At 41.3% G+C, this 26,872-nt stretch overlaps 2 protein-coding genes and 4 non-coding genes across 7 annotated transcripts in view; all 6 read left to right on the top strand.

The window, feature by feature from the left end:
• Positions 1-7: 7 nt before the first annotated feature.
• On the top strand, positions 8-7,743 carry rps7 (ribosomal protein S7). Its single transcript, XM_031307893.1, has 7 exons — positions 8-84; positions 616-701; positions 1,420-1,491; positions 2,142-2,285; positions 3,267-3,331; positions 5,943-6,093; positions 7,633-7,743. The coding sequence occupies exons 2-7, from the start codon at positions 627-629 to the stop codon at positions 7,708-7,710; spliced, it is 585 nt and encodes a 194-aa protein (XP_031163753.1). The 5' UTR covers positions 8-84; positions 616-626; the 3' UTR covers positions 7,711-7,743.
• On the top strand, positions 1,632-1,851 carry LOC116055869. Its single transcript, XR_004106426.1, has one exon. It is a non-coding gene; the product is annotated as a small nucleolar RNA SNORA73 family (small nucleolar RNA).
• On the top strand, positions 2,664-2,883 carry LOC116055868. The gene has a single exon (XR_004106425.1). It is a non-coding gene; the product is annotated as a small nucleolar RNA SNORA73 family (small nucleolar RNA).
• Positions 4,052-4,271, top strand: LOC116055871. The gene has a single exon (XR_004106428.1). It is a non-coding gene; the product is annotated as a small nucleolar RNA SNORA73 family (small nucleolar RNA).
• On the top strand, positions 6,876-7,095 carry LOC116055870. The gene has a single exon (XR_004106427.1). It is a non-coding gene; the product is annotated as a small nucleolar RNA SNORA73 family (small nucleolar RNA).
• Positions 7,744-10,461: 2,718 nt separating the features above from the next.
• Positions 10,462-26,872, top strand: part of LOC116055837 (connector enhancer of kinase suppressor of ras 3-like) — a 59,424-nt gene continuing 43,013 nt past the window's right edge. For both annotated transcript variants that reach the window (XM_031307878.2, XM_035995028.1), the window contains exon 1: positions 10,462-10,720. In XM_031307878.2, coding sequence (XP_031163738.1) covers positions 10,669-10,720 — 52 coding nt within the window. In that variant the 5' untranslated portion in view covers positions 10,462-10,668. The remainder of the gene's footprint in view (positions 10,721-26,872) is intronic.

The raw sequence follows: 26,872 nt of genomic DNA, 5'->3' as shown, positions 1-26,872 counted from the left end.
CGCGATATCATGATGGGACGCCCTCATTGGATTAATACAACTCTCGCGATGTTCCGGCCTCTTCCTTGGCCGTCGTTGACAGAGGTTGGTCGTGCCACTTTTCACAGGACTAGCTTTTCTATACTAAAATGTCTTTTAATGTTGTTTAATTCTCGTGTATACCTACCGTATACATCGTAAGGCTATGATACGTTAGATAATGTGGTTTGTGGCGGCGGATGGCTGTTTTATATGACAAAATAAAGCGTAGTAGAGAAGCACCTATGAATAGTGTTCTCGTATCAGGGAGAAACGTTAGTTAGCAGGCCGTGCATGTGTTCAGATAGCAGCTAACTTATACCAGAGAAGCAAGGAGACAAATATATAGAACTCGTATGTGTAGTGTGGATGTGTGTTGTCTTGCGGTAATACGTTTTGCCCCAAACTGGTCCATATATTGGCCATCCTTGCGACTTAGCAACCTGCTCCCGGTTAGCATTTAGCCGTTTAGCCTAGCCAGTGTACATGCTGGCTTGATAGAGCTCCTCCAGGATACATGTCAGGTCAAGTGTGTTAAGATATAGATGCAATGCAGTCTGTATATGTAACCCCACGTGTATTTTATTTCTCTTTCAGACACAAAGGCCATGTTCAGTACCAGCGCCAAAATAGTGAAGCCTAATGGCGAAAAGCCAGACGAGTTTGAGTCTGGGATCTCCCAGGTAAGAAGACAAGGTTTCAGATCATTTAATCATCTGTTTACTCGATTGTAGTTCGCCAAGCTGCGTATAAGTTAGTGAAGAGTGAGACTGCTCACCTCCCATGGAAGAAGACAATGTTTCAGATCATTTAAGCATGTTTACTTAATTGCAATTTATATTGAGCTGCATGTGAGTTAGTGAAGAGTGACTGCTCATGCTGAACGATCATTGATCATGGTACATTGAGGATCCAGAGGTTCTCTTAAATTAATCCTTTTCAAACTTAGAACCACATTGATTTGTATGATCAGGCATGGTAGAGTCAGCCTGGAATACTAAATGCCACATAACTGGTATTCTGCTTACCTTAATAAATCTTAAATCAGTATGCAGTTTAAAATGTGCTAATCAAAGTGTTATAGAAACATACTTTAAGTCCAACAACTGAAGTTTTCAAAGGGTCAGATGTGGATTGCTGGAGATGAACTGTAAAATGTACACAAATGTATCGTCTGGATAGAAAAATATACAACAATATCAGATGAAATACACTTTAGGTCAGTGTTTTAAGAAGGAATCAGGTTTTGCGGTCACATGTAACCTGAAAAATGAGCTGAATGTAAACGGCTTTGGACATAATCTGTCTTAATTAGTAGATCAGTTGCTGTGCATGTACGTATATCGGGGAGTGTTGCATAAATACAGCTATTCCATGCTGATGTGACTCGTCTCCCTGCAGGCTCTGCTCGAGCTGGAGATGAACTCCGACCTGAAGGCTCAGCTGAGAGAGCTGAACATCACTGCAGCAAAGGTAGGACATTTCCACTCATCCCCATCTCTTCTCTCTATGTTGTATTAGTTTTTGAAGATCATAAAGAGCTAAGAAATCTCAACCACTGCGCAAGTCGCACTTTATTAAACGTGGGTGTCTCTTGAATGACTGGTTTTGATCCGACATGGTCATCCAGCGAGGTTGCTCTCCTGGCTCTGTCCTGGTGGCGTATGGGAGCGTAGCTCTCGAGCCGAGACGTACAGTCCCGTTCCACAATGTCGGAGAGAAAGCTCTGTCCCCGGCCGCTGGTCGGTGAGGACGGGCGTCCTGCATATTCCTACATCCTCCCAGAGTCCCTTGGGGCCGTTACTGGGGGGCTAAACCATGCAGGGCACATTATTTGACATCAGGACTTGTATGATAAGTACGTTTGTACGTATGGTAACATTTCTTCGCAATGATCTTAGCTAAATGGTCTTCCAAAGTAGCTTTAAAAGCCCTGAAATCTATGAATTTAGGACTAAATTTCTAATAGTGTTTTCTTACAGAGAAGTCAAACTTAAGCAGACGAACATTTGCTGACATTTGCTTCATGTTTACAAAGGAGGGATGCCTCCAGCGTGTTTTCCATTCTGTTAAAGTAAGTCTTTTTTTGTTCTGTTTTTTTTTTTTCTTTCTTCTTTTTTTAGGAAATCGAGGTTGGTGGCAGCAGGAAAGCCATCATCATCTTTGTTCCCGTTCCTCAGCTGAAGTCCTTCCAGAAGATTCAGGTGCGTCTGGTGAGGGAGCTGGAGAAGAAGTTCAGCGGAAAGCACGTGGTCTTCATTGCACAGGTGAGGGTGATTATGTCTGCAGGGGACATTGGCCTTTTTATAACCGGAGTGGGCGCTGTGTCCATACTGGAGCTCTTTCTCTACAGTCTACTGGGGTCATGCCGTCTTGTGCATGTTTCCTTCGAGTATTGAGGAATTTGTCCTACCTCTCATGCTTAAAAATGTCCAGAAGTATCTCAAATGCATTGGCACTAAAACTCATTTCTGAAGTCGATATTTTGGAGATTCATGGATTCTCACCATGTGCAAATTTGATGTTTTTATTACTCACACTGAAAAATGGCAAGAAGTTATCTGGCACAAATGAAAACAGACCTGCTACACGAAGGATACATGGCAATGATGTGAAATGAGTTTTGTGTGTTGACTGTTTTTGATCCGACATGGTCATCCAGCGAGGTTGCTCTCCTGGCTCTGTCCTGGTGGCGTATGGGAGCGTAGCTCTCGAGCCGAGACGTACAGTCCCGTTCCACAATGTCGGAGAGAAAGCTCTGTCCCCGGCCGCTGGTCGGTGAGGACGGGCGTCCTGCATATTCCTACATCCTCCCAGAGTCCCTTGGGGCCGTTACTGGGGGGCTAAACCATGCAGGGCACATTATTTTGACATCAGGGTTTGACTGATACGGGCGTTTATAGACAGATTATTGTTAAAGTTCATAATAGTTTATCATTTGGCCACGTTTTATAAAAGTATCACTTTTCTCTGTTTCTCCAAAATTCTATCCACGGTGATGAGGAAAGTGTCTGAAACTGACATTTTCTATTGAAATGTTTTTAACGCAGAAAGAAGCAAGTTTTCGACATTGAAGCTGTCGAGTAAAACTAGGAGGAACATGACTGTCGGCAGGTTATATCCAGTATTGACCCAGAATATCAGTCTGACCCTGAATCATTTTTTGTTCATCAATTATTTGGACCGTAAAACAGTTTAAGTGTTTGTGAATCCTGGTTGGAAATTAATGAGACTGTTGCTCTTTTCAGAGGAGAATTCTTCCCAAACCCACCAGGAAAAGCCGCACAAAGAATAAGCAGAAGCGTCCCAGGAGGTGAGGAGGAAAAGGTTCTTTTCTCGTTGTTGGAGCATCGCAAGAATCGCCAGTTTGTTTGGGATTTTTGTCAGGATAATGTTGTAGATTTTCATTTATATTGTCTTTTCCCCTGGTCTTCACTGCTATGTTTCAGGAGCCCCTCCTGAGTGAAATGAACACGTGTGATACGATGTTGTATATCACCTTTTTAGGCTATTGTTGCTGTTATGTATTTTTTTTAATTAATCGACAAATAATTCATATTACTTAATTTAAGAAGTTTTTGGGCATTTAAGGCCTTTTTTATAGACCTTTTTCACAGCAGACATGTTGACATGTCATAGTAGGAAAAGCACAGGTGTATTCCAAACCATTAATGATGGCTGCATTCCTCTTAGGAGAGGTCCTGGTGTTGTTCATGCTGACTCACTGAAATATCTTACTGGGACACTTGATGGAACTGAGCCATCAGCCATCGTTAAGGTTATCAATTTCAGCTGTGCTTTTCCTACTATGACAAGTCCAAATGTCTGCTGTGAAAAAGGTCCATTTCCAATGTTTTTAGACAAATATTAAAATCATTCTGGCTATTAAAACGGTAGTTCCTGTGAACGTCGGATTAAGTTGAAACATGTTTTCTGCATCTTAAAGTTGCTGTTCTTTCTTGGTTCTAGTGCTGAAACTGATCGTCAATAGACTGACTGACTCAGGTAGTCATGATCGTGTAAAGTGTAACATCCGACATGGTCATCCAGCGAGGTTGCTCTCCTGGCTCTGTCCTGGTGGCGTATGGGAGCGTAGCTCTCGAGCCGAGACGTACAGTCCCGTTCCACAATGTCGGAGAGAAAGCTCTGTCCCCGGCTGCTGGTCGGTGAGGACGGGCGTCCTGCATATTCCTACATCCTCCCAGAGTCCCTTGGGGCCGTTACTGGGGGGCTAAACCATGCAGGGCACAGCATCTGATTTATAAGAGATTTATCATGACTTAGAAACCTGAATGCACGTGTTAGTTTATATTTACTAGCATAATGAAATGGAAAGCGTGTTATAAATAGTCTATATCCACAACGTTCCACTTCTGGGATTGCTCCATTGCCGCCAGAACATCACCTGGATCTCCCCCATTTAGGACGGATATGCCCTGGGCTTCCTTTGTGTTGGGATGACAACTTTTAAATGTACACATTCCACCAAAACTAGTTCCTTCTGAGCATTTTTTGCAGCGGCACCGTGGCCTTTCTCCGGTGCTTAGCACCGCCCAAGACGATTCGGATTGGTTTAAAGACATGGCAATAAACCAGCTCGTTTTCCCTCCCATCCCAGAATGCTGTGTGGAGTAGCTAGAGGAGGGTCTGGCAAAGTGAGACTAGTTGTAAATGACATTCATTCAACGGTTTGGTTTTAATTCTACTTCGTTGTGACCATTTCTCATGTCAAATTACTACATCTCTGCAAGTTTGACTGATTTTGTTATGATTAGGGCTGCCACTATTATGCTATTGACTAATCTGCCAATTCTTTTCTAATTAATCGTTGGTAAAATTGCAGTCCAAATCTCAAACAGGGTTTCCGCAGCGTCTTAACTATAAAATTTAAAAATCAAAATTGTAGGCCTTAAAGTCTTAGTGCTAGTCAGGTATTGTGTCTTAGGTCTTAAATCATTTTAAACCGGTCATAATTTTCCTCCGTCCATGTAACGCTGCCTCTCATTGAAATGCTCTCGCGGTCCTTTAGAACGTTTTTTTTTTTTTTTTTTTGTAGTTTTCCTTAGCTAATCTAAATATAATCGCTGTATTACGACTACAAATGAGACCAACATGCAGCCTTTTTTTTAACCAGGTAGGCCGTTGAACGGCGACCTGGCCAAGAAAAGCGTAAGCGTACAAGACAGCATGCAGTTTCACATTCAATATGGTACAAGAAACCAGAGTACAATACATATATACAGAGTATATATAATACAAAGGTACAGATTAAGTAGGCAGTTCAAAGTGAGGTGTAAGTACGTCGATGGGTACGTGAAAGTGGCATGGTGATGACATTATATACATGATTAGACCTTCTATAACTTTGCTGAGATGTAGGAAAGGGTCAGAGTACACTCGTATTGCAGCCAATCAGCTGTCATGTTATTGGTGTGAGTCTCTTTCAGATTGTACCAGCGATAGAAAACAGATTTTATTCTTCAGCTTTGGGGAAGTGCGAGTTTAGCGATACTTGACTTGAAAAACTGAATTCAAGACTTTGAGCTTAAAGCCTTTTTTTTTTTTTTTTTTTTTTTGTGCAACAAAGCAATTAACTTTGACTCTGCATTTCCTTTTTTTTAATGTGATAAAGGTCTTAAATGTCATTCATAATGTGTTTTAAAGTCTTAAATTTGACTTGGTGAACCCTGCAAGAACCTTGTCAAGAGATTTATTACCGTTCAAATTAAATGGAAATATGCAGCAAATTTATATTTTAGAGGATGTAACGGGTTCATTTTTGGCTTTCTTGACTTAATAAATGACTCCTTCTGAATATCCCTTATCGATTAAGGGTTTCTAAGCACAGAGCCCTTTAGCCTTTAGTTGGTGCTGCGTTAATGTCGGATATTAAATGTGATTTCTCTTGTGGATTCCTCCCTCAGCCGTACTCTAACCGCGGTCCACGACGCCATCTTGGAGGACCTCGTGTTCCCCAGCGAGATCGTTGGTAAGAGGATCAGAGTCAAGATGGATTGCAGCCGGCTCATCAAGGTCCATCTCGACAAGGCGCAGCAGAACAACGTGGAACACAAAGTGAGTGGATTTAAAAACGGCTGGAGATGGCTGTGTTCCAGTAACACCGTCAGGGCTGCAGCGATCAATTCATCTGATCAGTTTCTCAAGTATACCGATATTTGGTCTGTAAAACTTCAGGAAATGGTGAAAGATGCCTAATGTGACGTTTTCCCCGACCAGTCTACCAAATAACAAAGATTTGTCTAGAATTTCAAAACAAAAATGTTAGGCCTTTAAAAAGTCTTAAATTCACAAAGTATTGTGTTCTTAAATCATTTTAAACAGGTCTTTATTTCCCTCCGTTCATGCAACGCTACCTCTAATGCTTGTTGAAATGTTTTATTCTGTGGTGTTGTAGTTCTTTCTTTCACTAGTCCAAATATAATCAGCTGTATATGTACAGATCATTGCTGTCGCTTTGATTCCATTTTAATAATTTTATTTACTTTGCAAGTACTTTTGTGACTCTGCATTTTGTTCTACTTTTATGTCGTGATGTGGGTCTTAAATTGAATTCATAAAGGTCTTAAAGTCTTAAATTTGACTTTTTGAAACCTGCAGAAACCCTGTGTAAGACAGGAGTTGATATTGTCACGTGCGGTTTTTTGTTTGTAAACAACGTGAAGAACAAGATTTTTCAGGTTGGCTTATCGATTTAAAGGCTAATCGTATCGCCTCTAAACGTGATCAGGGTTTGGTAGTGACGTGCAATAATGGTGTCAGCTAAACATTGATGTATTAACCACGAGTGATCAAATCTTGAACCATAGACCTTGGTTTTTGAAGGGCACAGTTGTTATCCGACATGGTCATCCAGCGAGGTTGCTCTCCTGGCTCTGTCCTGGTGGCGTATGGGAGCGTAGCTCTCGAGCCGAGACGTACAGTCCCGTTCCACAATGTCGGAGAGAAAGCGCTGTCCCCGGCTGCTGGTCGGTGAGGACGGGCGTCCTGCATATTCCTACATCCTCCCAGAGTCCCTTGGGGCCGTTACTGGGGGGCTAAACCATGCAGGGCACATTATTTTGACTCAAACTATCTTCACCTCGCTGTCAGTGAACTAAACCATGTTGACGTCTGAGAGCTGATGCTGAAGGATAGATAACTGTTGATATGCTGTGTTTTTGTCACTCAATGTTCTGAGTTAATGCTGATGTCGGTCCACTAGTCCTAAATACAATCTACATTGTCCTTTGTGAGAGAACTTTGCTGTTTTCATCTTCTTAAATGTGAACATATTCCTGATGTTTATCATTAGATTTTCAATACTGTCTGTGTGCTTTCTGCCAACACCAAAGTAAAAAGATGAATCTGGGCCGTGGTCATTTGACATTTTATTGTACACATCAGGAATTGTCAGAATAATCTGTATTTCAAATCCTATACGTTAACCTTACTTCTGCAGCATTTCCACCATGACACAGCAAAAAGGACTGTCTGTGTCTTCAATCATGTTGAGAAATTATTCACTATCCTGTTTGATCTGTCAAGTCATTTGAACCCATTAATTGTGACTTAAACTGATGATACTGACATGAATGTCCCTTTGTTGTCTTTCAGGTAGAGACTTTCACTGGTGTCTACAAGAAACTCACAGGCAAAGACGTCGTGTTTGAATTCCCTGAATTCCAGCTGTAAATGCAGATAACAAAATAAATTTGTTTACTGTCACGGTTGTTGGAGGTTGTTTTTTTTTTTTTACTTTTTGCAGAAAGTCTTGAGGAAGAGTGAGGCTGAAAAGCTTGATGGTGTTCAAAGCCCCCAACGTTGACTTCAAGGCACCTAACATTGCCTAATCCTGTTGCCTTCCAGGCAGCGCTGCCTGGAAGACGATATTGGGGGCTTAAAACACCAAACACCGGCTGAAAATAAATTCACTGCACAGAAATGAGTCTTAACAGCTGGCGTGATCAACTCGTTGACTAAAGTAAGATTTGGGTTTCCTCCGGCCCCACCCTTGGGCCAAGCTTGAGACCTTTTCCCACCACAGACATAACAGCTGTATTATGGTGTGCAATGATCATTTCAGCATCAGGTGGCTAATTCTCGTTCAAACTTATTTTTAAACTTTTGACATTTAATAGATTATTTTCTTTGTAAAAGTTAAATTATTGAGCTGTCATGTGGGACAGAAAATGTGACTATGTGGTGAGAAGTGACGATGTTACACATCGTTACAGCTATGTAAAGGTTTACTGACACCTTCGAGGTCCTGTGGACCGGTGTGTGTGTGTAGGAGGAAATGTCCATACATGGGAGGAAAGAAACTCCTTCACCGTCCTATTTATAAATAAGTTCATTAATGTAACGTTTTAGTCCTTAATCCTTCATCTGGTAAAATGGGTTTTTACCTCCAACGTCCCTATAACTAAAGCTTTAAAATAAAAGTTGTGCACTGAAAGTCCAATATTTACCTCTGAATTGAAGCAGAGTATAAATATAAAATAGCAGAAAATGGAAACAGTAATATTACCTTTATTAAAAAAAAAAAAAAAAGAAGTAAAGATTGAAAGGAGCCTTTTGCTTTTATTAAAGAATAGAGCAGGAGACCTGCCCACATCAGCTTTTCATGATGCTGCATTCAGGTGCTGTCAGACAAAAGGGTTTTCTTTTTCCCTCCGATGTTTTTTGAAATTTCATCAAATTTGGCACAAACATCCACTCCGACTCAAGGATGAACTGATTAGATTTTGGAGGTTGAAGATCAGTTGCACTGTAGTCTAGATCCACGACGTTCCACTTCCAGGATCGCTCCGTTGCTGCCGGAAATTGCGCTGGATATCTGTCACCATCCTCTTCCTTTTGTTGGCGTTCTAACCTCTGGATTTACCCTGCAGAGATCTGAGGAGCAGTTAACCATAGTCCTCACAAATCCACCAGACAGCTAGCTAGACTATCTGTCCAATCTGAGTTTTCTGTTGCACGACAAACAACTTTTGAACGTACACGTCCCACCAAAACAAGTTCCTTCCAGAGGCTATTTTGCAGCTGCTCCGTGCAGAGCTTAGCGTCGCCCAAGACGATTGTGATTGGTTTAAAGAAATGCCAATAAACCAGAGCATGTTTCTCTCCCATCCAGGAATGTTGTGTGGACTAGCCAGACCCTCCCCCTCAGCGCTGTGGAGGAAGGTCTGGTAATGCAAGACTAGCTTTAAATAAGCCAAACTACAAAGTGCAACGTGTTAGTGCAATTTCCTAGATCCATTTTTAGGCCAAAACTTTTTAACTTTTGTGTGTTTTGTAGACTGTACACTTTTTACACTTAGGACAATGAATAATGCAATATCTTCCAGTTGATGTTTTTCTTCTTCTCAGCAGTTTAAGGCCTGAAGTGCTCTTCCCATGGGAAACGTCTGCAGACCCTAAAAAAAGCTAAACTAGCCAACACCCAGCACACATGACAAGATGAAAAGATGTGATTAGAGGCTGGAGGAGGCATTTTTAATGTGATAATCTGCCATGTGAAGGCTTTGTTCCACACAGAGGTCGAGAGGAGGCTGGGCTAGATAAACACTTTACAATTATCAATTTATCTTTATCTTTGCATGCATTAAAACATATTTTAAGTCATAACGACATGAAAAAAAGCCTATGCTAATTTGCTCTGTCTTGCAAAAATTACACGTGTCTGTACACTTATATACAGTTCCAACATTCTGTTTTTAGTTTGTTTACATCCAATGAATACTGCAACTTCTTGCATCATATAAAAATTAAAGGGCCTCAATTTTTTAAAATGATGCTGTCCGTTTATATTTAACTTGCTTTTATGTAAAAAATAAAAAAAATAAAACACACCACATGATCTATAAGTGTACATATACACACACAATGTGACCAATTGCGGCAGCATTTTTTAAGGTAACATCACATTTATATCTAATGTATCGCTAATATTCTGTTGTTCCCACAGCTCCTGAAGGTAGCATTAACACAGATAGTGACAAATTTCAGCATTTGTTTTTTAGGTAACATCACTTCATACAATAATAAATTCATTCAATTCAACACTCCATTAAACAAAAAGCATTTTTACATTGATCTTTATCCACCCTAGTGTTAAAACTGATATTAATATATGTTTTGTTTTTGTGTTTTTGCTCAGTGTGTTCTCACTTTTAGGAGTTTTATATTTGCACAATGTATGTGGAGAGAAAATGTAAGGGTACTTTGCTTGTATTGTGTATTTCTAGAAAATTATACCTTGTTCTGTTTGCAAGAAATGAAGATTTAAAAAAAAAAAAAAAATCTAATCTTTTAAATCTAACCATCGTTAATGTTCTGTTGTTCCCACAACACCCGAAGGCAGCATTTATATTCTCTTATGGGATTGGAGGATAAGGCATAGATGGGCGGGGTTAAACCCCTCGGTAAACCGACACCTGCCCCACGCGCATGTGTTGTGCTATGACTGTAAACTTTGTCCAGTCCGCGAGCTCAGTCAGTTGGCGGCGGAGCGTTGGACTGTTGCTCCCGTGTCTGTCTCTGTGCCGTAACGGGAACCCCTCCGTTAATCATGTCCGACTAACGGTTTAATTCGGTAATTTTGGTGACGCGAGCGATAAATTAAATCCCGGAGAAAAGCCGGTTGGAGAAATGGAGTCTGTGAGCAAGTGGACCCCGCAACAAGTGGTGGACTGGATCCGAGGTAAGACTGCCAAATAGTGCGACCTAACGTCTATCTGATGGGTCACTGTTGGGGGAGACTAACGGTCCTGCTGTAGCCGTTAGCTTTTATGACGGCTTAAACACTTTCACTAGAGCTGCAAATTTTGCAATTAAACAATTAATTGTCTCTGAAACAATTGCAATTGACACTATAATTGTTTTCTCTTCCAGTTAAATTCAAAAAATATTTCTTTATGTATTACTTTTGCTAACAAATTACAGTTTTGAATGCATCCCAGAGTATATCGTTTGGTTATATCATTGTCATGTGACCCAGATAATGTAGCTAATATCACAAGATATGGTGGCCCTGAGAGGCCACAACACGCAACATTAAGAAAACACACGCAAATAGACCACAACACGCAATGTTAACCCTTGTGTTGTCTTCACCGTCGGCCCTGAACTTGTCATTCTGGGTCAAATTTGAGAAATACGTTTTTTTTTCTGTAACTATTTCCCAACGTTTTGTTGATTTTATTAGCCTTTTTTAAAACGTTTTTGTCCCTCTTTTCAATGCTTTTTTTAATTCATGGTAAATAGACCTAATAAAATGGCATACCTAATTTTTTAGTTTGAAAAAAAGCAGATATTATGAATTATTTTGATTAATAGAATAGTTAAGATCAGAGGGTGTTGAGTAAATCACAGACTGGTTTATGTCAAAGTTTGGTCAGGATGCTGTTTTGAAACCATTTAAAAAAAAGTTTTTCAAATGCTGTGAAATTAAATAAAACAACATGGATGTATATGTTGTATGGGCTCCATACAACGTACATGCATGCATCCAAGTTATTTTGGGGCAATTTGGTTGGAAGAAACCCATATTTCTGATATGAAAAACTTTGAAAACAGCACAAAGGTTAAGAAAACGCACACAAATAAAATCTTGTCTATTTGCGTGCGTTTTCGTAGTGTTGCGTGTTGTGGTATATTTGTGCGTTTTTGTAATGTTGCGTGTTGTGGTGTATTTGTGTGCGTTTTCTTAATGTTGCGTGTTGTGTTGTATTTGCGTGTTTTCTTAATGTTGCGTGTTGTGGTGTATTTGTGTGCGTTTTCTTAATGTTACATGTTGTGGTCTCTTTGTGTGCGTTTTCTTAATGTTGCGTGTTGTGGTGTATTTGTGTGCGTTTTCTTAATGTTACGTGTTGTGGTGTATTTGTGTGCGTTTTCTTAATGTTGCGTGTTGTGGTGTATTTGCGTGTTTTCTTAATGTTGCGTGCTGTGGTGTATTTGCGTGCGTTTTCTTAATGTTGCGTGTTGTGGCCTCTCAGGGCCACCGTACAAATACACAGCCTATGAAGTAAACCACACCTCTTTATTATCATAACACATTGTAATTTTGTCTTACATGAACATAAAACTACCAACTACCATCAACAGTCATACCTCTTAGGACCTTGTTAGCAATTCAAAGAACACACAAAGAAACGGGAATTGCGATTAGACAATTATTATTTAATAATTGTTCCAGGCCTCACTGCTGTTTAGTTTACAGTTTTAAAGTAGTTTCTCAGCTGCAACTTTAATCACAGATACAAAAAATGTATTTACAATAAACTGTTTGATGGTATAGTTTATATGTTTTTTAGTTTTTAGGCTCAAAGCATACAATCAGTCACGTGTTACCTTGTTTACCTTTTTTTTACTGACATTACTGTCATATTTCTGGTTGTTGAGCGGCAGCTGGATGGGATTTACTGACAGCACTGAGCCAAGTATTCGTTTTCGTTACAGTTTCAGTGTGTCATTACGCAATAAACTGGCCCGACCAGTTAACAGATCAACGATCAAATGTCTCTCAGGCCCATCATGATGAACCTGGAGGGTTGATAGAAACCTGTTTGTTTCTACTACCAGGAGTTTGAACAAGCAGCAGCAGGAGGGAAATGGTGTCTGTCGCAGAGTTTGAAGCCACAGTTTGAGTCTCTGTTGATAATCGTTTACATTTTTTGAAAATAACGGCTCATAATCGCTGCATTGTTTATAAGACACATGCACAGGGTTTAACGTTCCCGTTCTGGACTGGATTACCTGGAGAAATACCAGAGATGCCCTAAGTTTCTGGGATAATTTGTATAAACTCAAAGTTAGATATTTAAAATATATTGCTTTAACCCTTGTGTTGTCTTCCCTGTCGACCGTGCAACTTTTTGTTTTTCTGGGTCGAAATGTAAAAATAATTCCAACGTTTTGGTCGTGTTTTCCGAGACTTTTGTCACTTTTTTTCGAATGTTCTGTCAATAATTTTACTGCGTTTCTTTGACGTTTTTTTGGGTCACTTTTTCCCATGTTTTTGTCACTTTTCCTGACGTTTCTGAAGATTATCCTGACGTTTTTGTCACTTTTTCCCGATATTTTTGTCAACTTTTTTTCCCCTACGTTTTTCAACGTTCTATTATCAATTCTTCTTTACATGCTATAAAATTGAATAAAACACCCAAATTCAATGAAAGTAGTGAACTGATAATTTATTTAACTTGTGAAGAGCGTTGTAAGGAACTATCCACGTTACTTTGTTTTAAAATTTGGTTGAAAGAAAGCCACATTTGTGAAACTTTTTGAAAATAGGTCAGATTTGACCCGAGAACAACAGGAGAGTTAAAGGACAATTCCAGCGCAAAACGAACCAAGGGGTTAATAACAGATGTGTACCCACTCTGTCGCTCTCTGGGACATGTTTTCATGCTAATCGAATGAGTTTTTAGCTTGAAAGACGCTAGCGCGGACCGCGATTAGCTCACAACGCTAGTATTCGGGGAACAGGGAACGTAAAAACAAATTGCTATTTTATACCACTAAAAAGGCTCAAAATGTCATCACACTTCAACGGTAGCATAACGAGGGTCCCTAAATGTTAACCGAAGCATTGAGAACTTTGTCACAGATAAAACTTCGCTCAGGCATCACGGGCAACTTTTTCAAATGACTCCAAGCCAGAACAGTCTTTTTTTAAACGCCAAATATCTAAATCTAAGTTTCTCGTCTCTGTAGCTTCATCCAGTCTTCTGTACGAGTTGAGTTTACTATTGTGAGAAAGCGAGTGTCCATTCAGCCCGGCTTGTCCTCCGACAGCACAAACACACATACCAACACGCGCGTCATGTAGCAGCGCAGACAATGCAGGGCCGAGTGTCGCCGGCGGTCTATAAAGACCCAGACAATGGCAGCTCTCGATAAAGGTCGGCCTCCTTTTTGTGCGGAGGGGTCAAAAGGTCACCGTGGCACTTTATTGTGGCAGCGCCGGCATTTAACAACATCTGACTATCAGACTTTTGTTCTGCGTGAAAAGAGTGACAAACACACACACACACAGAGAGGGGTCGTGTAACAGGAGCGGGAGGACTCGGTTAGGCTTGTTCTCTCTGCGTGTGTCCTGTCACTCTCTCAAAAACATAAAAAATATAGAAGATCACCAGACTTATATTTTAAACGGTGAATTTTCTCACCACAGTTTGGTATCTAACAGCTGCATTCATTTTAGATTCTGCAATGTTAGAAATGTGCACGTTGCTGTATTTTTTGCCCTCTCTTGTTTTGGCCTTTAAAATATTTCTTTAGTCGTTTTTTTAAATCCTTTTTCATGCTGTTAAGACTAACTTCTGAGCACATCTGTTGTGAAAACAAGATGTAAAGTGGTGCTTTTGCATGATTCTTTGCGTAAAAACTTTGACAGATGTGTCGATTTAAATCAATTAATCGATTAGTCGACAAAATAACACGAGCGTTAGTCGACTAAGGATTTCTGCAGCCGAGTCGAGGACCGCCTTACTTTGCTGTTGTGGTTGATTGAGTGAAAGTAGAAGTTGTTTTCTGCAGCCTGAGATAAACACACTTTGGATCACATAACTTCATATTGATCCAGTTTTTTTTTCAGTAACGTTACCTGAAAACAGCGTGTAGTTCAGGGGTCACCAACCTTTCTGTAACTGAGAGCTACTTCATGGGTACTGAGTCACACGAAGGGCTACCAGTTTGATACTCTCTTCTGAAATAACAAATTTGCTCAGTTTGCCTTTAGTTATATATGATTTTAATGATTAATGATACTCATCTATGTGAAGACACTGATCACGTTAATGATTTCTCATTATCAATAATTATCAATAATGACATAACAAGGTGGGAAACAGATAATATCAATATTCAATTTTCATTTTTAGAACAGGCCTGAGGGCTACTCATGTGGTCCTTGGGGGCCACCTGGTGCCCGCAGGCACCGTGTTGGTGACCCCTGGTGTAGTTTCTTTTTAGCATCTCACATCACACTTTCAGTCACTATGACCACTACTACGGTCAGAAACATTGTGCCAAAATATGAACAATAACGTCGCTGTCAACGGGGCTTATCTGCTAATGTTAGCTACCGACCGTTAGCTTGAAACCGTCCAGCAAATAGACGGTACCGTAGGGTGCCCTTACCTGAAACCGGTGATGTTAACATCACCGCTCATTTTACACACAGTAACGTTAATACAACGTCTCCTGTGGCGGGGAGTCAAAGGGAGAGGGACCACAGCGCTATTTTCCAACAAACTGTAGTGGTCATATTTCACGTGAGTGCTGTTTGTCACTTTGCCTAAGATTGACCGACAAGTAGTACTCGCCCTGTTGTTTATTTGGTTGCCATGACTTTGCGAGTGATGACGTCCTGTCACTGTTCCCGTTGCTCACCCTAAAGGGGAGAGAGAGAGGCGATGACAGTTCGCTTGAGTTCAGTAGAGCAGACGGCTCTGCAGATGCGGTGCGCCGCTGCTACATGTACGTAGCGGAAACCCTGTTGTGCGTCTGCCCTATTTCTGGCTCTCTCCGTGGCAACAGAAATGTTACCGTGGCGGGCCGCAAAGGTAATATCAACATAGAGGAAACACTGATTGATCAGTAAAGTGATGAGCAGACACTTGCAGACTTCTGGTTGCATTTAGAGTCTTGAATTTGTTTAGTGTAAGTACAGCGCAGACTTCCCACAGCTGCTCCGGCTGACCACAAACACCACAAACGCTTCATCCAAATTCCTGGAATAATCCTGGAATATCATAGCAGCTGGAGGTGTATCCCAGCATAGGGATAGTCAGGGAATTCCATCAATCATCTGGGGAAAGTCAGGGAATATGGGTCAAGTTCATAATTTTGCCAGTACAGGACATTTTCACGTTCGGTGTACTGAAGAATGTGTAATTATTCAGAATACCCCTAATTATGGAAAGTGATACCTTTTAGTAGGAAACCAATAGTATGCACATTGCATACAATTTCCGGTAAAATGTTACAGTATGCAATACTGGACACTACGCCGGCTTACATATCCCACAATGCACTGCGGTAGTAACGACAACGTTCATAACAGACAAACGGACAGAAACCGAGGAGCTCTGTAACGTCTATAACGCTTTAATTTGCATTTCTACATATTCAAACGACCGTTGGTCGGAGGTCGGCAGGGGTTACCATGGTTACGCGTCTTCAACGCATGGATGTATTAAGAGAACTTCAACGGCATGGAGGAGGTGACGTTGAAAGTTACAGCTTATTGCTTTCGAAAAGATGCCCCCTACTGTTTATTTACACCGAAGTATGTTGAACGGTAGTATACAGTACATGTTGAGAATGTAGAGCAGAGGAGGAGATTTCGGACGCAACCTGATATTCCCAAATATATACCATCTGTCAAAGTAACTCATTTCCTGATTTAGATCTTGTATGATCAGAGTAGGGCTGGGCGATATGGAGAAAATCAGATATCACAATATGTTTGACCAAATACCTCGATGTCGATGTTGCGACAATATTGACAATTGGTTGACAATTGGTGCTTTCACAAAAATATCTTCACATTTAGATTTTAGATAAATAACCATCATAATGTGGATATAATGACTGAGTGGTTAAATGCAAATAATAGAACAGCTGGAACAGTCTGGTAAGTTCAGAAAGTGACATCACTTGATGTCATGTAACCGATCACACAGCTGGAGCTCCGAGGTAAACACCTACAGCTCAGAGATGGAGCTCTGCGTGTTCAGACAAGTCCACATACTCTGCCCGTCTGGCAGGTGCAGCCACACATCTCAACATTACATGACGACAGGTGACCGCCCTATTTCTAACCATCATGAACTGCGTGCATCTTCTGCTACCCGTAATCCTTTGTGTTTTTGTTAAAGACTTTTTCATGGGCATTTCCCAGACATGAAAGGGGAGAGAGAGAGGGGCGAAGACATGCAGGAAAACCGTCACAGGTCGGACTCGAACCGTGGACCTTTTGCATCGAGGAATAAACCTCTACAGATGTGTGCCTGCTCTACCAACTGAGCTAACCGGCCACTAGTCCTTTGTGTTTTGAGACTGCTGGCGTTGTCTTCTAACATCTCAGCCAACCAATAGAGCGCGTAGCCTCGTCTCCTGAATGCACCTGTGTGCAGGTGTGCTTGTTTTTAACTCTTCAGCTTGAATGAATCCAAATCTGCAGCGTGTCATCCTGTAAGACGAGAGGACACAAACTCTCTGATGAGGAGGATCTGACTTCATCGGATCATTGAAGGCTGGTTGTTTGTTTAGTGGGAGGAGGACCTTCCTCCCCTGAGAACGTGGCCAAATGTAGTCCGGCAGGAAGAGCAAGGCACTAAGGCTACATCCCCATTACTACGTTTTTGGTTTAAAAAGAAATGTCGTTTGCTACGTTAACGCTAGGGTCGGGCATCGTTTAGATTTGAACAATTCTGATTCCAGAGAGAAGAGATTAGTTCTGCTACTGAAGCTAAAACACGTGTGTGTGGACGGAGATCGTTTTTGTCTCAAAAACGCCGATTTTCAAAATGAAAACGTAGTAATGTAGATGCAGCCTAACAGAGTTGGGGGTTCAATCCTCATCAGAAACACACAGATACAGAGTTTTCCCTAGCTTTGTGGAAGACTTAGGTGCACGAATTTGGCAAAAAAATGCAATTTCCCCATACATTTTGTGTCTCTTTGTGGGTTTTTGTGTCTCTCTGTAGTGATGTTGTCTCCTTTTGGCCCTTTTTTGTTTCCTTTGGGGTTGTTTTGGATCTCTGTGATCATTTGGCGTCTCTTTGTAGTCGGTTTGTGTCCCTTTTCTGGTAGTTTTGCGTCTCTTTTTCACATTATTTTGGACCGTTATTATTAAACCTAATAATGGTAGGGAAAACCCTGAGATAGTAAAAAGTCACACGATTGGGACTTTTACTTTTAACAGCATATTTTACAGTGTGGTATTAGTACTTTCAGTACTGTAAAGGACCTGAATACTTCTTTCTCTACTGGTAGTGTATAGTAGATACCACCAGGGTTGTCTACATGTAAATAGAAATAGACAGATTCTCGTGATTGGCAGATATGTTTTTTTTCTTTCCTTGCTGTTGGTCTCCCACCAACCGTTTGTGTTGTCAGTGAGACTGAGTTCACTGAGGGGGGAACCAGAGGAAGCATCCAGATTCTCTCCACCGAGCGCCTCTTCCTGCCCCCCCGTACTGTGAGCAACATTGACGTCGTTCAGGAAGGGAGTGTGTCCTGAGCCACGTTCCACTCACTTAGACATCGGCCGGTAGGAGATAACCTTGAGCAGAAATATCACGCTTTGACCGTATTGCAATTACAGCTTTAAAATGTTTTATTTTGGGCACCTGGATGGCTCAGTTGGTAGAGCGGGCGCCCATATGTGGAGGTTTGCTCCTCGACGCAGCGGGCCCGGGTTCGACTCCGACCTGCGGCCCTTTGCTGCATGTCATTCCCCCTCTCTCACCCCTTTCATTTCTTCAGCTGTCAATAAAGGCCTAAACATGCCCAAAAATATAATGTTATTATTATTACATTATTATTATTATTATTATTATTATTTTGAATTGTCTGGGTAAAAAACAAACAAATTTTTTACCCCCACCGAACACGATGTATTTGATTTCTAAACACACTGCACTAGAGATCGACCCATATTGGTTTTTCAAGGCCGATACCGATGCCTATTATTAGTAGTTAAAGGACAATTCTGGTGCAAAATTAACCTAGGGGTTAATAACATATGTGTTCCGAGTCCACCGTTCTCTGGGACATGTTTTCATGCTAATCGAATGCGTCTCCAGCTTCAAACAAGCTAGCGCAAACCGGTGATTAGCTGCTAACGCTAGCTTTCGGGGCACTTGGTAAATCACTATTTCATACCACTAACAAGGCTCAAAACGGTAGCATAATGAGGGTCCCTACATGTAAACCGAAGCATTGAGAACTTTGTAAGTGTACAAAGTGTAAAAAGCTAGATTATAAAGACAGTAGCGTTCATGTTTACATGCGGGCGCCATCTTGGAAAACGGTCACGAGCAGTCGAACGCCGAACGCCGTGCAACCAGTAACCAGTAACAGAGCTCAAACACAGCGTTCATGATTCGGCTACCTCGTGGTGCATTCAAAATTATTGTAAAATACCCTGTTCTCATTTGTTTTTGTCGTTTAACAGCAATTTACTGGTAACAGAAGTTATTGTTAAAAAAAGTTAATTTTTTAGTTTTTAAATCCCTCCTCCCCTTTTTGTGCTGATTGAATTGCACCTATCTGTGACTCAAAACCGTGATCTGTTGCACCCATATTTCTGTTAAGATTAAGAATTTCTCGACTTTCCACCACATAATAGAAAAGTATCGATAATGGTATCGATAAAGACTCGGATCGTTAAGCAGTCTCCATCCCTACTCCTGTAGAGCTGAAACGATTAGTCTAATAACGTACTGACGATTTCAATAATCGGTTAATTCTGCAAAACTGCCAACATTTATCCACTTCCAGCTTCTTAATTGTGACGATTTGCTGCTTTTCTTGTATCTGCCTTTTAGACTGAACATCTTTGAGTTAGTTGGACAAAACAACCGATCCGAAGACAATCAATGAATCCGTTATTCCAGAAAACAATCAACAGATTAACAGATGATGAAAATAATGATCTTTTTACACTGTTAAAAGTAATGCCGTGTAAATGTACTATAATAAGAAGTCATTGTGGACTAGAGCTACATTACAACTGTTCCTTTTTTTTCGGTAAATGTTTCTATAAATCACTATTGGATTTATCGATTGTTTTGTCTATAAAATGCCCAACAAAAAAAGCTAAAGAAACGAATGTCTTCATCCCAAATGTATTAAATTGTTATGATATAAAACTGAGAAAGTAATGTTTGTACCTAAATAAGCTAATAAGCCTATTTGTAAAAAGTTTCCCACGTTCCTGCTGCTGTGAGAACTGAGCAGTGTTAGTGAGTAATATCACCGTGATCCATTCCTTATTAATGGATCCTAGTAAAGCAGATTGGGAGATTTGTTCAACCTGCGTCAGAGCTTACGGCTCCAGCAACCTGAAAGGTCTAAATAACTGAATGATTTAAACCTGCCAGACTTCATGATATAACAGAATATAGGGATGTAATGGTTGGATGTGCCATTTCACAGACACAAAGCCAAGGAATCGTTCAGCACTGCCTCTTCCTTGGCTTACCAGTTTAAGCATACATTTCCATTTTGGCAGTGCGGACCATCCACTCCAGTAGGTCTGCACCAGTGTGAAGGCTGGTACAGGTTAAAGTGTGTGGTTAAACACACACAGCTCAGCTCAGCACACGGTGAACTCCCACAATTCCTGTTTGTTTGATTTCACAGGACTTCTGAGCACAGATCTGCACAACGCTCAAGGAAATCCTTTTTCCTCTTGAATGTGTGTGTGTGTTTTGTTATAGTGTAGGGTGCGTGTGTGTGTGTGTGTGTGTGTGCGTGTGTTATAGTGTAGTGCGTGTTATAGTGTAGGGTGCGTGTGTGCGTGTTATAGTGTAGGGTGTGTGTGTGTGTGTGTGTGTGTGTGTGTGTGTTATAGTGTAGGGTGTGTGTGTGTGTGTGTTATAGTGTAGGGTGCGTGTGTGTGTTATACTGTAGTGTTGTGTGTGTTATAGTGTAGTGTGTGTGTGTTATACTACAGTGTTGTGTGTGTGTGTGTTATACTGTAGTTGTGTGTGTGTGTTATACTGTAGTGTTGTGTGTGTGTGTGTGTGTGTGTGTGTTATAGTGTAGTGTTGTGTGTGTGTGTTATACTGTAGTGTTGTGTGTGTGTGTGTGTGTGTTATACTGTAGTGTGGTGTGTGTGTGTGTGTGTTATAGTGTAGTGTGTGTGTGTGTGTGTGTGTGTGTGTGTGTGTTATACTGTAGTGTTGTGTGTGTGTGTGTGTGTGTGTGTGTGTGTGTGTGTGTGTGTGTTATACTGTAGTGTAGTGTTGTGTGTGTGTGTGTGTGTGTGTGTGCTATGAATAGCCTCAGTGCTCTTTTGCCACTCTTCCTCTCCACCCTCGTCCTGTTGTGATGGAGGTGGGCTAAATATTCCTCTTGTTGCCCCCAGCTGAGGAGCGTCGGGTCCATACTCCGTGTTTGTGCTTCGACAACACAACGCGCGTCATTCGTCAACGAGCGGGGGATTAAGAGTTCAACCGGGACAGTTTCACAACGCAGAGAATCGTGCGGTTTGATCTCATCTGGAGTTTATTTGTGTTGCAGTTCTTACCTTTGTCACTTTTTCCACATTTCTGCATTAGTAAACGTGACAAACATCTTTCAAATGTTCCCTTTCTGTGAGAAGGATTTGTGTATTTCAGGGCGGCGCTCTGTAAACTGAGGCAGAACGTCTTGTTTGTTTTGATCTTTCTGACCAATGATTAACTGGACTGTTTATGAGCAGCTGGAATTTCACCTGCCGCTCTTTTTACCGACTTCTTCCTCACGTGTTGGACTGCAGCCGGAGAGGCTGACCCCCTTTATCGTCAGCGTCGTCTTATAAGTGTTTGAGTTACTCAAGGCCAGGAATTCAAGAGACGGTTTGGACTGTAACTATGTCAACAAAGGCCAGGTTATTGACCGAATTACCCATTTTGGTAAACATTGGTATTCGGTAAACCAATCATCGGTCCATACCTAGTTTTTGCGTTAACTGCTGTTGCTGTTGTCTGTCGGTACACAGAGAGTTTCCCAGCGACAGCTGACTGACAGCAGGGCAGAGGTCCAGAGTCGACGAGACCACAGGCGGAGAAATTAACTTTTGTTACATCTGTGACTAAACTGTGGAATCTGGTGCTTCTGGAAATGCAAATATCCGTACGAGGTTCAATTAAAGTCTGAAAATCCTTGTTTTCTTCCTACAAGTTTCCCAAAAGGCATTTCATTTACTTTACTTTTACAGGGTTCAATGTCAGGTTTTTTTCTAATTCTACTTGCCCGAAGTCTATTTTCACTGGACCCTATACAAATGTTTTTTTTTTTTAAATAAAAAAATAAAAAAAGTTCGAAAAAACGTTTAAGAAAAAAAAAAAATGCCAAAAGCTTTTAAAAAAAGTTGGAAAAAAAACCTGTAAAAGCGTCCGAAACGTAATGCTAATTGTATTACATTTTATTGTGAAGCACTTTGCGATTTTTATCTGTGAAAGGTGCTATACAAACACTACTTGTTGAACTGGCGCTTATCACCAATTAGCTTTATCTCACAATATTCAAGAAAATATCAAGAAAAGCACAGTCATCGTTTGGAGACTCAACATTTACCGACTCTGACAGGAAGTCAGTGACAAAGTTGTCGATGTTAAAGGTGCCTTTTTTAGTTTTTTTTGTGATTGTTGTGGGCAAAAATCCTTGATTATGCGGCACGTTTTCTTAAAAAATGCGATGGAATATGCGGGATATTTATGCAATTTTATGCGATGAAATTGCAGGAACTTGCAAAAATTGCGGTTTCATCGTAGGGCTGGGCGATAGGGAGAAAATCAGCTATCACGATATTCTTGACCAAATACCTCGACATCGATATTGCGGTGATATTCTAGGGTTGACAATTGGTGCTCTAACAAAATATCTTCACACTTAGATTTTAGATAAATAATCATCAGTAATGTGGACATAATGTCTAAGTGGGGAAAAGGCAAATAATAGAACAGTTACAACAGTCTGGTAAGTTCAGAAAAGTACTTCACTTTGCTCTAATGCAGCCTTTAGCCCAGCCCTACTTCATCGTGGGGTTTGCAGCTTTTCGATGATGCTCACGTCGCGTAATTACGTCACTTCATAACGTTCCCATGGCAAAGGGGGAAAATGGCTGCTCTTGTGTGAAGTAAACGCAACATTTTTCAATTTTCTGCAATTTATGCGGCGAAAGTGCGGCGTATTTGGAAAAACGCGGCCCCCGCATAAATATGCGGACTTTGGCTGATTATGCATGGAATTATGCGATCGCGTAATCGCGTTTTTCTGGAGGGACTGATATGTGTTGGAAAGCTGGTCAGTCTGACGTGGTGTTGCCTGAGCTCATTACTATTCATGAGCTCACCCAGTTGCGCTTGGTAAACGATGCTGATAGCCAGGCTCTCATTGGCTAGCTCTTAGCCAATCAGAGTCAAGCAGCTTAGCTCGTTGAATATTAATGAGAACTGGCACAAATCGAGCTGAGTCTTCCTGCAGGCTTTCTATACCACGCTAGAATGGCTTGAAACAAGGCAACCAGGGCATTTTTTTCCCACAAAAACTGTTACAGAGTCCATGGTAGAACTTTAGACATTACCACAAAGTCATGAAATACGTGTGGCAGGGCACCTTTAAAGTGTGTCTGTGCCCTTCCGTCTGTCTCCAGTGGGCTTTCATGACTCAAATTTATTCTGTCAACAAACAGGAGGTCAGTTTCAAAGTGCTCTGCAGAGAGCAGAGATTAAAACAGGCGGGTTTTCTCTTTTGAAATGTGCTGATTAGATTAAGATGTGTGGTAAATCAGAAAAAGGGTCGGCAACGGTTCTGCTGCTCGACAATAAGTCTTGTGAAAAGATGAACATGAGAAAGAATTTTATGATGATTTAAAGTTCTGGAAAGCTTTTGAAAATGCAGGTGGTATTAATTATGTGTGTACAAAGAGTGTCTTTATACATGCTGTAGATTCTAATCTTAAAAGATAAGTTTTGGCAGCCTGTTCTCATGAACCATACGTTTGAAAAGCTACAAAAAGTTAAGCACTGTAATTGGTCTTCTTTTGTTGTTGCTGTGTGTCCCACATTGACGGCTGCTGTATAACAACGCGGCTGGCCTCGTAGGGAGGAGGTCGGGGAATGGCGGAGGGGGGGTTAACATACAGGACTTTCAAGCCAGGGAGCGGAGTTCGCTTCCTGGGGAAAACAAAATACTTTCACCCAGGAAATGCATGTTTCTTAGGAGTGTTTTAATACAAACCACAATCTTGGTAGATGGGTACATCCCATGTTACAAGGTAGAGAAGGAGAATTCCACTGCCTCATGCAGGAGCGGAAACTCTACCACGACCGGTTCCGGACATATTTTAGGATGTCGGTGGGACGGTTTCTAGCTTTGTGGAAGCAGCTCAATAAGTTTCCTGGGTTTCTGTAACTTGTTCCACGTAGAGGGAGCAGCAAACTTAAACGCCTTTTTCCCCAGTTCAGTTGTAACCTTTGGAACAGACAGAAGGAAAAGATCCTGGGAACGAAGTCCTATCATCGTATATATTACACATATTAAAGAGTATTTAAACCGTTTTAACGTCACATAACTTGTCAGTAGTTTTCGCTAGAGCTGCCCACTCTTAATCTCTGTGGAGAAACTCAGTTTGACAGATCTGTCGATTAAAGCAACTAATAGATTAGTCGACAAAATCATATGTGTGTTAGTCGACTAAGAATTTCTTCAGTCAAGGACAGGACAGCTATTTATTTTTTGCAGTGTTCGTGCACACAGCCACAGTTTGCTGTGTCCCAGTCATCCTGCTGCTTGAGAAGCGTCTCCGAAGCCAAAAACACAAACCGCTCAGCAGTATTTCCGTGCGGTGATCCTGCTCGGACCCCGGCCGCGTGCCAGGCCGTTTTGAATCCGATTTTCCAACAGTTTTGGGCCGAGCGCCAAACCCTGACTGCGATGCTCAAAATGTGGAATGAGAAAAATGCCTCAACTGTCAGATAAATTAATGACATTTTATTTCTCACAGGCACATTGGATCCAGCTATGGATGTTGGCACCGTGTCGTCCTCAGGAAGCATTTAGGTTTTATATTTTATTTTATGAAAACACAGTGGAGAGTACACTTTTCGTTTTGTAAAAAAAATAAAAATAAAAATTCACATGACTCTGCAGAACAGTCACACAAAGCGGTTTTAAGGCAGTGATTTTGGACCCGAAACCATCAAAAATGATCGTATTACCGGACATTTCCTGCTTGTGTTGAAGGAATTAGCTGATTTTAAAAGCCCAACAGAAGCTCAGATTTGCTCGTGAAGGTTTCCGTGCTCTGCAGGGTGGCTTGGCGTTGCCATGCTTTCATTAGCAGGTGATTTGGCTGTCGCGTGACATTTAGCCGCCCCCGCTGTGCAGCTGAGAGCTTATCGGCCTCCTCGGGTGTCAATAATGTGATCCAGGCTGTCACAAACACATTCCTGATGACCACAAGCTCTCCCCAGACGCCGTCAGACAATAGTGGAAGGAGTTTAGTTTGAAATATGTTGGCATCATGGTTTCCCTGCCACTGCAAGGTTCAGGAGCAGCAGCTGAGCTGAGTGAATGTAACTAAAAGAGTTTTCTCAGATCTAAGGATTGTAGTTGGACTTTTTTTTAGCTAATTTTGTTGAGCTTTTCCAATGTTTCAGCAACATTTATAGTGATAATAATGGTCCCAAATGATGTGAAAAAGAGACGCAAAACTACCACAATGGGACTCATATCGTACAGCCCTAGTTTTGGAACACCAGCCACCACTAATTCCATACCTAGTCGCAAACTAGTCGCTGTTCAGCGAAAATCGCTGTTTTCAATGGGAAAATGTCATCCACGTGAATCGTGTAGCTCCAAAGGGGGGGGGGGGGGGGTACAATTTCCCAATTAATTAGCCAGTTTGTGGAGATTTTTGGCAACCCCAACCAGAAACATATGTGATGTTACAAAGAAAACACAATTTATTAATTTGGTGGATTTTTTTCATCAACCTGCCAACTTAGCCGGTGAGTCAAAAAGTTAATTTCACTCACTGGTTGCATTGGTTCGGTTTAGGTGCTACCCAAAACGGCTTGGGTGCTGCACCTAAGACTTATAAAGCAGGGTTTTCCCCACCTTTTGTAATAGGTTTAGGTGCAGCACCCGAGCTGTTTTCGGCAACACCTAAGCCGAACGAATGTAAAATCAATGTGAGCATCAAAACTAACTAAATGACTCAGATCCACAGAAATACTCAGATCTAATGATTGTTGTTTGGTCTCCAGTGGACTTCTTTTTTATTGGTTTTAAGCTTTTTGGGTGTTTTATTATTTAATTACTATTTGCTCTGGCTTTTCCAACGTTTCAGACACATATGGGGATAATAATGCTCCAAATGATTTGAAATTAATGATTATTTCTATTGAAAAACATCACATTTTCTAAAGGAAGGACCCCTAAACCTCTTTGCCAAATATGCGCACCTAAGTCTTTGACAACCCCAGGAAAACACTGTAATGGCAGAGAAACCCCTTAATAGTCTAATAGTTCTATTTGGTGTCAGAGGTGTGAGCTGGCGACAACACAGAGGTGTCACATCAGCAGTTAGTTAGAGAGGAATGTTCCTCCCTGCTGTCAGCAGGAGTGTCGGCCATCTGTTGTCCCGCGTGTCCGACTGAAGACGAGCGGGAGTCACGGAGTTCCTTCGGGACACTTTAATGACCACATGCAGGGGCAGTTGTTTTCCTTTCCACTGTTCACACCAGCTCAGGCATATGTGTTGGCCAGCTGATCCGGCACGGTGCTGAGGGCTTCATAACATCTGCCATTTGGTGGACGCTTTGGTGCAAAAGCTTTCTCAGACTGACTCGTATTTTTAGTTTAGGGTAAGCCAGTGGGAGTCGAACACAAAGCCTTTACTCTACACAGTTGGAAGTGTACAAATGTCAGCTTGTTAGTAAATCACTATTTGGGGAGTAATTCCATGTTATGGTGTGTAAATGTAATGCCAATGCAGTTTCTCTAAACCAGGGGTGTCAAACTCAACTCCATTAAGGGCCACACTGGAAAATAAGAATCACACCAAGGGACAGACATGTAGTTTATTGACATGCTATTATTTTGAAAAAAGTCAAATATCTTATTA

Source organism: Sander lucioperca, chromosome 19, assembly GCF_008315115.2.
Source record: "Sander lucioperca isolate FBNREF2018 chromosome 19, SLUC_FBN_1.2, whole genome shotgun sequence".
NCBI classification, from domain to species: domain Eukaryota; kingdom Metazoa; phylum Chordata; class Actinopteri; order Perciformes; family Percidae; genus Sander; species Sander lucioperca.
Note: the sequence above shows the minus strand (reverse complement) of the source record. Positions and strands in the feature narration are given on the sequence as shown.